General features: G+C 44.8%; 1 protein-coding gene across 1 annotated transcript in view; it reads right to left on the bottom strand.

The window, feature by feature from the left end:
• Window positions 1-13,188, bottom strand: part of SGO1 (shugoshin 1) — a 105,009-nt gene that overhangs the window by 31,837 nt on the left and 59,984 nt on the right. Inside the window, exon 7 of the mRNA XM_078663995.1 lies at window positions 5,715-6,608. Coding sequence (XP_078520121.1) covers window positions 5,715-6,608 — 894 coding nt within the window. The remainder of the gene's footprint in view (window positions 1-5,714; window positions 6,609-13,188) is intronic.

Here is a 13,188-nt window from a genome sequence, read left to right as displayed (position 1 = left end):
AACTTTCCAGGTATTTCAGTTGGTGGCCCGATCTCGAGCTGGCAGCCACAGATATGTCCCTCCAGGACTGGCATACGGAGTAGGATTATGCTTTATTTATTTATTTTATTTATTAATTGAGTTTATTGAGCGTGACAGCTACCCAAAAAGGGTTTCCCGGCGCTGGACAGGCAGGGTGCTAGAAAGACACCAGACTCAGAAATTTACTGGAACATTATAGGTCGAAATTTATTGGTCGAAAAGCCAAGTCTTAATGGCTTTACGAAAACGGGCATAGTTGGTTTCAGTCCGTATATTCGGAGGCAGAGAGTTCCAAAGTGTAGGGCCTAAGTAAGCAAAAGACCGGCCACCAATTCTAGCAAGTCTGATTCTGGGCACAGAAAAATACGCCAGAGAAAAAGAACAGAGGGTTTGTGGGGGATTGTATGAATTGACAAGGGATTGAAGATAACGAGGGGCTGTACCTGCTTTGATCTTGAACATATAGCCCCCCCATTTGTGAGGATAATGAGCCTCTCGGTTCAAGTACGGAGGCAGAAGGTGGACTTAGTGTTGTTAACCCTGATTTTGAGATCACAAGTCTCGTTTATGGTTCTACTGGAACTTTGTTGGGATTCTCCAATCCCTGTACCCCTCTTTACAGATCCCTTCAGGGATCCAGATGGGAACCGCGATCATTTAGTGTTGAAGGTTCTCTGCTTCTTATAGCATGGAGGATTACAGGAAATGCTGGAAAGGCCATGGGCTTTCGAGACCAGCTGCATCCCACTTCTCTAAGGGATGGGTTGGACAGCACCATCAAGCAGTATAGATCAGCGTGACCTCAATGGTTGGACTGATGTCATCAACGACACCTGAGGCTGGTGGATGCAGATGTTAGCCATATCTTGAATTTTCTTGCTTCCTTAGCCTCATCAACAATTTCAGGTCTGCGATATCCGTGGGTCATATGCCAGTAAGTGGTCATCCGATGGGGGAACATCCCTTGGTGAGGAATCTTCTGCGGGGCATCTGCTTATCGTTTCCTCCGGAACCTAGGCCTTTGGCGTTTTGGGACGCCAACAAGGTGCCCAATCTTATCATGGCAGGACAATAAGTATCTTTCAAGGAAGGAGTTATCAGCCAAACTGGCTACCTTATTATGCCTGATCTCATGGCTAAGGGTAGTGGCTGTCAGAGCACTGGACATTACGGGTAGAGTGTTTCCCAAGATGGTTTAACTTACCATATTTCTGACATGCAAAATGTAATTCATGTGTGGTCTCTTACCCTTCTTTTCCAGATTCCCGAAAGTTGTGTGTAGTGAGGTGTATCAACGGCTATGACGGCGGATATTGGACCACATGGTGAGAGGAAACTTTTGATCAGTCCTAGGAAGTCATTTCAGGCAGTTCCCTCACCTACCATTGCTAGATTGGTATGATGGGATATGCAGGAAGCAGACATTGACACTAAGATATTTGGGGCCCACTCTGTTAGAGGAGCCATGGCTTCCAAGGCGTCCTCTCTTGGGGACAGCCTGGAAGATATCCTAAAAGCAGTCCCTAACATTGCATCGCTGGTTGTGGAGAAGCTTTAAGCCAGCATAATCCTCACCTCTGGTCCTGACAAAAAATGAAAAATATTCTAGCTATCGCAACAGAATGTTTCAATTCCATTGAGAAAGCTGAGGCGAGGATTAACCTACCCATTATTGCATATAGTTACACCCTGTAGGATGCTGGCTCTTTATGTGATATATCAAGAATCTGATATACCTTGTAAAGAGACCAGGGGTTCTCTTATGAGTGGACAGGGGCTTGCTATGCAATCCCAAAGTGCTCTATTGGGGGGGCAGGGGTGGTGGGGGAGGGTCAGTTTGGTCAAGCATCCTTAGGCTTAACACAGAGGAGTGCAAGACATTTGCAAATAAACACAATGATCAATAAATGACACACAACTCAAGGAGGAGATCCGCACCAATTTATAAAAATGGCAAGTATCTTTATATATGTTTAGGGATCAGAAAAAAATTGTTAAGGTAAGTATGTTTTTAAATGTAAATTCTTTTAACTTTAAAAACTGGACACAGTGCAATTTCGGAGTTCTGCAATTATATCCTTATGGAAGGAAGAGCAAGTTCTGCAAACAGGTGTAGTACAGCGACTTACAAAAACCAATCTCTAGGAGTTACGGTGAATGGTGGGCAAGGTCCAAGGCAGCAGCACGAGGGAAGCCGGGTGCATGCTGCAAACAGCGTCTGGAGCCCAATGTATTTCAATGCAGATTGGTCACTGCAGAAAGAGGATGCAGGCTCTGACCAGGATGCCAATCAGGCTGAACTAGCGAGTGAGATCAGGCCTTACAATGCTCGGGGAAGGGTGGACGCCTTTGGCCCTCTTCTCCAAGGCCCAGGGGTGACGGGCGCAGCGGTGTCCATAGGGGTCTGTTTTTTCCTTACCAGCACAGGTGAGGGGGCTTGCGTGCAGATGCTGCAGGTGGCGTCAAGGAGTCCAGGAGGGGTCAAACCATGATGGATTTGAGCTCTGGAGGGCTGGGGGACCTTGTTGATACCGATGGCCCACTTCAAGGCGAGCCTGAGCGGGTGCAGTAGTGTCAGGTTTTTGCAGGTCTGGAGGCCTCAGTCTTCTCTTTTGGAGTTCTTCATAACAGGTCCACTGTTCATGGAAGGTCTTGAGACTTTTTCGAAGGCAGCAGCTGCACAATGAGTCGACTTGGGCGCAGTTTTCGAGGAGGGATAATGAAAGGCTGTTAAGGTTGGTATTAGGACAGCTGCTTCTTCAGCTCTTCTGTGTCCTCTCTCTTCTTAGGCCATCAGGATCTGCTTAACTGGTACCAGGGACTCCCCATAATACTAAAATTAGGTATTAGGGGAGTGTAGGTCAGTAGCCAATTGGCTACTGACCCCTGGGGTCACTAAGCCCCCTATATGACTACTTCCTGTGGGAAGTGGGCGTAACCCTGTCCCATAATTCCTAAGTATGTTATCACAAAGATGGCTACTTCTGAAAAATCGTGTCAACTTCATAGTAGCCCACCTTCGGGGTGGTACTAGCCTAGAGGCGGCAATCCTCGCTAACCAGCTAATTTTCACACCTGTCCAGGTGCCAAGGGGTTCCTGGACAAAAGGGGACGGTTTCCTGTCCTGTGAGGGGAGCCATATTCCCATTCCAGAGGCGGCAGCTCTTTGAAGCCTGCCGGCCCAAGGAGGCCAATCAGCAGGACATCTTTTGGGAGGGGCTGTTACACCCTCTTCCCAGACAGGCTTTTGTTCTGGGTCTCCTAAGAGCAAAAGACTCTCACCCTAGGAGGTCAGAACAGCGTCTCAGATGGCAGGCTGGTAGGTGTACAGGGGCCACCTATTAGGGACTATCAAAGGATCCTGGACTGTCGATTGGACACTGATTTACTGTTAACTTTTTCCCAAGGTGTTATGGGAAATGAATTTTTGGTTGCGTTTACTTGGCTGCTGTGATAACAAGAAATGCCAGTAACAGACGGAAAAACAGTGATGTAACTGTAAGCATCAGTGCGTTCAAAAGCAGAAAGATAAAAGCGTAGTTACAAATCGTCATATACGTATCTTCAAATACACACGCATACCTACACAATATTTTGTTCTGTCCAAAACAGGGGCAGAAAAAACGTGGCCGCGAAATGAAAGTAAATAAACGCGGCCGCGAAATGAAAGCCTTTGATGCAGCAGGGGGCGGAGCGGATCCCTTTGAATTGAAGCTGCTGGCGGCACCACGCTGGAGAAGCAACAGATGGCTGGCTTTGATGTGGTGATGCGAGGCAGGCAGGCAGGCGGATAGAAACGCGTGCACGGGACACATGCACTTCTGTAAATCCGCATTTTTGAGAGCTTAGTTTAGCCTTTAGTTTAGCCCCAATAGTCTCGTCCTATCCATTCCTTGCGGAATGGGGTAGGCGAGACCTAAAAATTGAAGAAAGTACATTATATTCCTCACCTCCGTAACTTTGTTACGATAGCTAGAAAAATTGTCAGTGCACAAATAGGACATTTTAGTGGTCTAACTAAAACAATGTGATGAATCCCTGTAATAAAAGCCCTAATGAGGCACAGACATTCAAAGAAAACAGCTGCAGCAGGATCATGTTACTGCGCATGCGGTTCTACTCAACACTAAAGCCAAGAGGTGAATACACAAATGAATATCGAATTCATCTAATAGAGATCCCAGGTTTCTGGATAACATATAAACTAGTAATACATGTCCCTGGTAAACTTAGTTGCGTCATCAAAACATGTCTATAGACTGCTCCAAACTCGCATAACAAAATACAATTAATACATAGTATTCCAGCTAGCGAATACCTAACCATCGAAATACATCCTTAGTATATGCACATTAGAGGATAGCTCATCAGGAAGTCAATTTGCTATCAGGGGAAACTTCCAGGAAAAAACAATTCATAATCAATAACATTTACGGGCAATGGAAGTTTTGCTTTCCCAGTTCTCTCTCAAACAAAACATTAAGTAGCACGAATCGTGAATGTGATTACATATATTACTGAGAGGATATAGAAATTCTAAGCCATTCAAATATTTTCCAAAAATATTTAAATGGGGATAGGTTTGGATGCCAGAAAACAGACTGATAAAGGGACAACATTTGCCTCAACTTTTTCTTTTGGTTTTTGCCAATGCTATTCTGCATCAGTAAAAAGAACAAACATTGTTATTGCAGGCAATTGGGAGCACCAGAGAAAAAAAAATTGTGGGATGAGTGTTTGTGCATCAAAATGCATGCTGCATGCCACTATGGCAGTCTCTACACTAGGACATTGGCACAAGCATATGTAATGAAGCAGCAGTCATTTTGGCTCAATGTAAAAAAAAACAACAAAAAAAAACGATGGGGCGAGTAGGAATGAGGAGGAGGAAGCAGTACGCAACGGAGAGCGGGAGAGAAGAACACACACGCACTTCTGTGGAGTGCTGAAAGCAATAGAAAACAACTGTTCCCTGAACATAAGGAGTGGAAGTATTCAAGTCATCCAAGCAAAGGAAGTAATGAAGCTATGCTATATATGTGAGGGACAAATAAGAGGGAGAAAAGCAGTTAAATAAAAACATTAGATTGACAATAAAGCTAAACAATGGATAAGGAATGTGCTAACCTAATTATTGGTTTTATGTAAAATAGGTCTTCCAACACTAGACTGCTTAATACGGCTTTCAGACGTAAAAACAGGAAAAGTGATTCCAAATAGTCAAAAACTTAAAATTTTAAGTACTGACTGGTTCTTTTTTTCTTCTTCAAAGAGTAAATGTTCTTCAAAGTATATTACTAGAAAAAACAGGTTTATCTCGCATGCCTTAGCCTCTTCAGTTATTCATTTCTAACATATGAAGCCTAACCATCACTACTCACATCCAAGTCCAACCCAAAGAGGAAAAGTGCAAAAATTCATATTAAAAGCAACCACAAGTCCTTCCCAGCCAGCAATCTTCCCACTTGTGCATTCCAACCACACAAATTCGCTACTCCGTAAAAAATTATTTGTTACACCTTGAGGGTAACATTTTGCATGTCTACCTATGGTTCCAAGGTAAAATATCCTTGAATTTGGCCTGGTAAACTGAAATGAAGTTATAAATGCGAATACGTTTTTAAAAAAAGATAAGAATTATAAGTCACCAAAGAATTTCTATACAAAAAAGGATGTTATGAGGTTCCACTTACCAACTCCAGCCTTTGGTGCAGATTTGACATTCTTTTTGTTTTCTTTCTCGTCCAGGGACTGCTGCTGTGCTTTTGCTGGCTGTCTCTTAGATCTTGGCCTTAAAGGAGCTGCTGGGCTTTTCTCCTCCTCTAGACTTAGCCTATTCCTGGCTTTTTTATTGTAAGGCACATACACACTGTCATCCTCTTCCGATTCCGATTCAGTCTCATCACCACTGCTGCTTTGGCATTCCGCTACTACTCTTTCCTCAGGAACCCTGCCTTGTCGAAATGGGGTGATATGGATACTCTCCTCTGCAACAAAGTCATAAGCATCATTAGAGCAGACTGAAATATCCAGTTTTTCCCTGCCAGCTGCAGTCTGTTTTCCAGTTCCTCGCTCTCTGCTCTTCGACCTGGCTCTTGGTTTTGCGTTTTCCCAGGGCTTTTTCAGAGGCGCAATAACTGGACCATCCGTTTTCCCTTTCCTGCCACGTTCCCTTCCAGCACGTTCCCTCCTAGCGGCTGGCTTCCGTCTCGTTTGCGGTGTGGAGCTCTTGACCTCTGCCAAAGTATCCAAGGGAGCCAGTGAGAGTTCCATATCAGTCTGGTCTTCAAGAGGGCATTTATCGGTCGCCGCGCTTTCCACAACAACACTGTCAAGACATAGGTCATCCAAAGGCACGCCCTGGTCAGTCTGCTCATTTTCACCATGGATTTGTGACAAGTCATCCAATGTGGAATGGCCGGGAGGGGAAAGTATCCCAATAAAGGAACTCTCTCCTTTGCTACCTCTCAAGGTAGAACGTCGTCGTCTGATGCTCACGTTTCTCATGGACTCATCACCAGCAGCTTCTTTCTGCATTTCATCTTCTGAGACATCAAGTAGATTGCTCTGACGAACATATCTTCGGCCTTTCCATGTAAAGGAAAATGAAAAATTATTTTTAGGTTTTAAAAACATAATCAAAAAAAACCACAATAAGATGGGTACAAAATATTGAATGTAGAGAGCATCTCCATGTAATTTCAGAGCTCTATAAAAAGGAGTCTTAAATTAGCTGCTAGATGTGCGTGAAACATTAAATTAAAATATATATTTTTTTAATTCTGTTCAAAACCAGTTCTTCAAAAAATATATAATCACACATTAAAAAATAGAACAAACGTTAAGCCCTGGAAACAAAAATACAAATGTTAAATACATTGAATCCACTGTCCACACTGGCCCATTCACACAATGGCATAAGACTGACTGTCCCCAAACAAGAGCAATACACGGACGTATTCTGTAATATGACATTTTTTTAAATAGTTTATTTTTGCAAGCACACAATGTAATTGTCATGGCTAGATCGCTTAAATGAAGTCTGGCACTCATGCAAACACTTTTGGAGTAACAGGTTTGCTAGGTGTTAGGTCTAAAAGGAACTTCAAAATATCAAAAATGAGTGGAACCAAAATCCATAACAGGATTTCATTAGAAATTCATTTGGGACCCTCACCAGCTATGTTCGGTCAATGGTATGTTTTGGTCACCATTGACGTACTAATAATGGATAGCATCATCATCAGTTCTTTTTTTTTTAAATGTCAACAAAAAATATACAGTATAAAATGACTTCCTAACCATAAAACTGTGATTTTCAGGGGTCTCCAACTAGTCGATCACAAGCTGGGAGTTGATCGTACCTGCTATCTAATTTAAAGACTTCATTCTTCACATTTATTTAGTATCCCTTCATTGTCTTATAGGGCTACCAGCTTTTGGCCACCCTCACCCAAACCAGCTGCTCAGATTGGCTGAACTGAGCTTAGCTGGGGCGGGGCAGGCCAAAGAACGTGATGTTCTTCCTGAAGTCACACGCCACCTCCCTATCACGGTGGCTACCATGGTTGAATCCATAATCGTTCTTTAGCTCACTTCGCTAACCCAGTTCAGACCCAGCCATATGCAAATCAGTCTTTACCCTGTTCCTCATGGGAACAGTCCAGCCCCAACTGCTAAGCCAGGTCTTCCCTGTACCGGAAACAAGCATCCTGGGACCGGGAAGTGGGTCAAGACTGATTTGCTTATGGCTGGGTCCAAACTGGGGTAGCACAGTGAACAAAAGATCGATGGATTAAATCCAGATCTCTTGACTGGGGCGAGTGGTTGAAAAGTTTCAGCATTCCATCCACCATCTTGTGTATGCTTTGTTCGCCCTAAGTGGCCAAGGGTATGTCCAGATGTGGGACCCTTTCTCGCTGTGCCTCTGGATTCAGGCTAGCCTGGCTGGCGAGAAGTGAAACCCCGAAACCAGTCTCATGATGCCTGTTTCCGGTCCAGGGAGGACCTAGTCTGGCAGTTCGGGCTGGACTATTCCCATGAGGAACAGGGTCAAAACTGATTTGCATATGGCTGGGTCCAAACTGGGGTGGCATAGTTAGCAAAAGAACGACAGATTAAACCCATATCTCTTGAGTGGGGGTGAGTAGTTGAAATGTTTCAGTATAATCTTGTAGTGTTTGCTACAGCTTTAATTGATACACGCACATCAGTCAACATCACCAGCCTCAAGTGTTCCATGCTATTGACCGGAGCCTGGAAGGGGGTGGGGGGGGAAGAAGGCCAAGCATTGCAGCCATCAAGACAGCTCTGCTCCCAGTCCAAGTGATAGCCTACTTTGACCCTGCAAAGGAATGAAACCGGTATCAGACGCCAGCCCCATCAGCCTAGGAGTGGTTCTCATGCAACATGCCAGTAATGAACACTGGGCTCCAGTAGCATTCACCAGTGAGGCACTTGCCATCAAATGGGGTTGTCATCACCTCCAGTTATACCTCTATGACCGGCCCTTCAGAGCTGTAACAGAGAACAAGCCGCTCGAAGCACTTGTTGCAGGCACAAAACCACATCCAGCATCGAGAAATGGGTGTTGCAGCTCCAAAAGTATAAGTTGATGGTGGGCTACAATATGACCTGTGACAACCTAACTTAATACCTATCCAGGCATCCTCGCAGAACAGAGAACAGCTCACCCAGTTCATGGTCCGATGCTGAGGAGTAAGCACACTGGATAGCAGAGACTGGATGCCCGAGAACCATCTCTCTTCAAGAAATAGTCGCTGCCACAACATCGGATCTTTGTCTCCAGAGGACTTGGGAAGCTGTTGCATCAGGAAAATGGAGGGGCTTCCTGTAGGATCTGGGGAAGCAAGATAATGTTGTCCAGCACAACCTCACTGCATTGTGGACCATCGGCAATGAGCTCAGTGCCACAAAACAAGCGCACCAAAGGAAGGGAGTTGTGATACCCTGGTTGCTGAGGCCAATCATACTAGCCCTGCTACATACGGGCCACCAAGGGTCCACGAAGAAAAAAGCACGCCTAAGACAAAAAGTCTGGTTCCCAGCCCTAGATGTCAGTCGACAACATGCTTGCCAAGTGTCACAGGTGTCAGGTGAGCAAATCTCCAGACCGACTTTCTCCAGTCTCAATAGACAGCTCGTTGTGAGACTTGTGCTCTAATCTCTTCCTCTATAATGTGAAAATTAATTTGTAAAAATAGGAGATATTCGCACTTACGAAGCCCTCCGCCACTGACGGAAACTGTATAGTCATAGTACTGGTGCGGGGCTTCAATTTACAATATTTGCATCGAAATATGCAGAGCTAAGAACATTATTATAGCTGGAAATTATGGGCCTGTTATTGCCAAGTTGATGGATATGACTGACAGGTGGATTAAGCTTTCTCCTATCAGTGGCTAGTAGAATATCCATAATTAGAAACGTGCTGTTACCAAAGATCCTTTACATGTTTTCCAGTTATGCTCCCTGATACCTATTACTTAAGACAGGCTTGTATAAGCTGGAATATTCTAACTATGCCATAAGAGAAGCAGATTTTGTTGTTGTACACCCCCAAGTGTGCACTGTACAGCCTCACTTTGTGGTTTATTAGTACAATCAGCCCCCACACCTTCCACATTTGATTAAAGAATGGGATCTTGTGGTGTCTGGTTCTCTGCAAACTACGCTGGCTCCATGCACACTCTGCTCATGTATGGATCTAGACACAATAGCCTTAGGCGTGGGCGGAGAGCTCCGCTCTGCCTGCAGAGTGTGCAGAGATTTTCCTACTCGGCGTTCGCAGCGAAGGCAAATCTACGCACACTCCGCAGCGGAGCGGAGTTGACCAGCCCCCCGCATCCATCCCCCCGAAAAGAATTAATTAAAAATACATTAAAGGTAAAAGAATAAAGACTTGCCTTGACTGCTGCGTCCCCGGGCTGCTGTCCTCCCTTTCCTCGCCGTCTCAGGGTGATCTGCGCATGCGCCAGCGCATTCCTTGTGAGAAATGCGCATGCACTGATCACCCTGAGACGACGGCGAGGAAGAGGAGGACGGCAGCCCGGGGACGCCGCCGTCAAGGTAAGTCTTTATTCTTTTAGCTAATGTATATTTAATTAATTCTTAATAGGGGGTGGAGGAGCGAGCGGATTTCCACAGGGTTTGTTCCCAACTTCGTAGACCTCCGTGTAGTCCTGCTCCGCCCAGGGCAAAATAGTATCCACTTTATAAGCTATCTGGAATGTAAGGTCTTGTGGACCTCTACTCCTCCATCTTCTGACCCAACAGCCTAGTGGCCTATAAAAGGGCTAGGATGCTTCTGCACCGTCTCGGAGAGGGGGTTTATGTTACTTTAACCAAAAATGTCAAATCTTTTGCCACACTTACAATATTTACGCATTATAGACAGTGTAGGATATGAACCAGAGATCCCTTTCAGAGCCAATACACTTTGCTCTGCCAAAAAAACACAGTTTGCACCTCAGACACACACCAATGGGTTACTTGATAATACACATCTAAGTATGTGTAAATAGACTTAAGTTGGCGGAAAGAGACCACTTTTATATCCAGATATACATCTCCGAGAGGCTGATGCGAGCATACACATTACAGATGTATGTTGGAGCTTCTATTGTAAACAGACATTAGTTTCACTAAGCAGTAGACTCCGACTCTACATTTCAAATGTTTAAGTAGTTGATACAGTACATCTGTACTTCAAGAGAATTGACCCTGCACAAAATCGAACTTGTCTTAAATTGTAAATGTAAATTGATACTTGTATAGCGCACTACTCACCCGCAAGGGCCTCAAGGCGCTTGTATGAATACCGCTGTGGAACCCATCCTGGCTTTCCCTGTGAGGTGTCCACTCCTGGGCACCCCCAAGGTGGAGGCCATGCATCCTTAGCATTGTGGGGGCCGTTGTGGAGATTAAGCAAGCTATTGCCCAGAGTTGCAGAGTGGGACTCCATGATTGGAATAGGCACCGAGGCGAGAATTATCAGGCCTGTGGAATTTTTGAGCCCAAGACCCGCCGAGGCGGGGAATTGAACCCTGGTCCCGGGGGTAGACCTCTGCATCAGGGTCTGCCGCTCCAACCATTGAGCCACACTTCTCCACTTAGATGCTCGCACTCAGCAGCTGACTATCATATGGCACATTTTTCTTCCACTCTCGAGCATGAGAGAACTTTAATTGCAGTGAATGCACTAGCGGCATATATTGTGGATATACCGGTGAAGATTAGACTACTTGTGGCACTCACTCTGTTGCACTGCTGAGTTTCTTGCCTTCAGTACTGCCCGTATCATAGCAGAGGATTATATAATGCGGAGAAGGCAATCTTACCTTCTAATTCTAGTTGAAGAATATTTGCAGAACGTGTAACATTCCTCAATACAGTCCAAGAGGCATATTTTCTATTCTGGTATCACTCCTGGGATATATTTGGCAAAGTTAAAAATCCACTAAAGTACTTTTAAAAAGAGCGTTGGAAAGTTAGATGTTTGCATTGCCATAAAGTGCTACCCATAGGGCGTTGCTCAAGGTAAACAAAATGAGGAATAGCACACTTTTACTGGATGCAAAGCAAGTGGCAATTGTTTGGGGGCATTCTCCACTGCCCCCGAAAACAGGCCTAGCTGTGGGACTTTGCTTTCTGCAATGACTGTGGGGCCTTTGGCTCTAGGAACATATAGGCCTACTGGTCTTGCTACCATAGAAAAAGTCCAGGCCAATTTGTGTTCGTGTGGCCTATCCCGATACAGATAATAAGATATATTATCTGCATGAATATATTGTGTCACAAACTAGTGAACATGTATTATGCTTAGCTGAAGGACTCATTCGGACATTGCAGTCTTGATACATAATTGTACTCTATAGACAACATAAAATAAGTGAATTTTTTGTGACAAAATAGACAAAATTTACACCTCGTTCTCCAATAAAGAACTGGAGCACATAGATCACTATGTGTTACCCACCTCGCAGGCCGGTTGTTCCAGTTTTAGCCCTTTCTCAGAAGAAGAAGTGGGTAAAGTCATGTTAGAAGTCAAATCTGGCTCCCCGTTAGATCCCTGCCCGCATCATATTTTCTCGCAATTAACCCCGATAATCTGTCCGGCAGTAACGCAAGAACTCAACCACTCACTAAATTCTGCGGAATTTCCAACAATCTGGAAAAATGCGGTAGTCACCCCACTGATAAAAGCAGGTGTAGACATCAATAACCCCGCCAACTACCGACCCATATCACAACTACCCTATCTATCGAAAGTCTTAGAAAAATTGGTTAATAGGCAGCTTTCTAATTTCCTTGAAACTAACAACTTATTGGATGTTTCTCAGACGGGTTTCAGGGCCAATAATAGCACAGAGACAACACTCTTCACCGTGCTGGATAGCATCAGAACACAAGTAGATCGGGGGAAAACAGTCGCCCTGATATTATTAGATCTCTCGGTGGTGTTTGACACCGTACCACACAACCTGTTATTAGGAACCCTCGCAGCAAAAGGAATCCAGACAAGAGCATTAGGTTGGCTGCAATCATTTTTGTCAGACAGAACTCAATCGGTGCGCATGGGCAACTTTTCGACTCCCCTCCGGAACATCAAATATGGGGTCCCACAGGGCGCCTCATTGAGCCCAACGTTATTCAACGTGTTTGTATCTTTCCTGGCAGAGATAGGAAGAAAGTGGGGTATCGATATCTGTTCATATGCAGACGATACCCAACTAATGGTAACCTTAGACGGGGAAAATAACCCGAAGGACATGCTGCTAAACTGCCTCATCGAACTATCCGGCTGGATGCACAGCCACTGTCTAAAGCTTAACGCAGATAAGTCGGAAATACTGCTGTTCGGTGGACACACACAGTTATGGGACAACAGCTGGTGGCCCATTACCCTAGGTACCCCCCCTCCCCAATCCAACACTGACAGCAAGGAATCTAGGAGTTATTATTGATAACACCCTGTCTATGGAAAACCATGTGTCAAACATTTGCGGCAAAGATTTCGCACTATTAAAAATGCTCAGAAGAGTCTCTCCTTGGATCCCCACTGAATGTAGAAAGATTCTAGTCCAGTCACTGCTGATGAGCAGGCTGGACTACGGAAACTCCCTGTTTGTGGGCATGGCAGACTAC

Source organism: Lissotriton helveticus, chromosome 10 (assembly GCF_964261635.1).
Source record: "Lissotriton helveticus chromosome 10, aLisHel1.1, whole genome shotgun sequence".
NCBI classification, from domain to species: Eukaryota; Metazoa; Chordata; class Amphibia; order Caudata; family Salamandridae; genus Lissotriton; species Lissotriton helveticus.
This window is presented reverse-complemented; position numbering and strand designations above follow the sequence as displayed.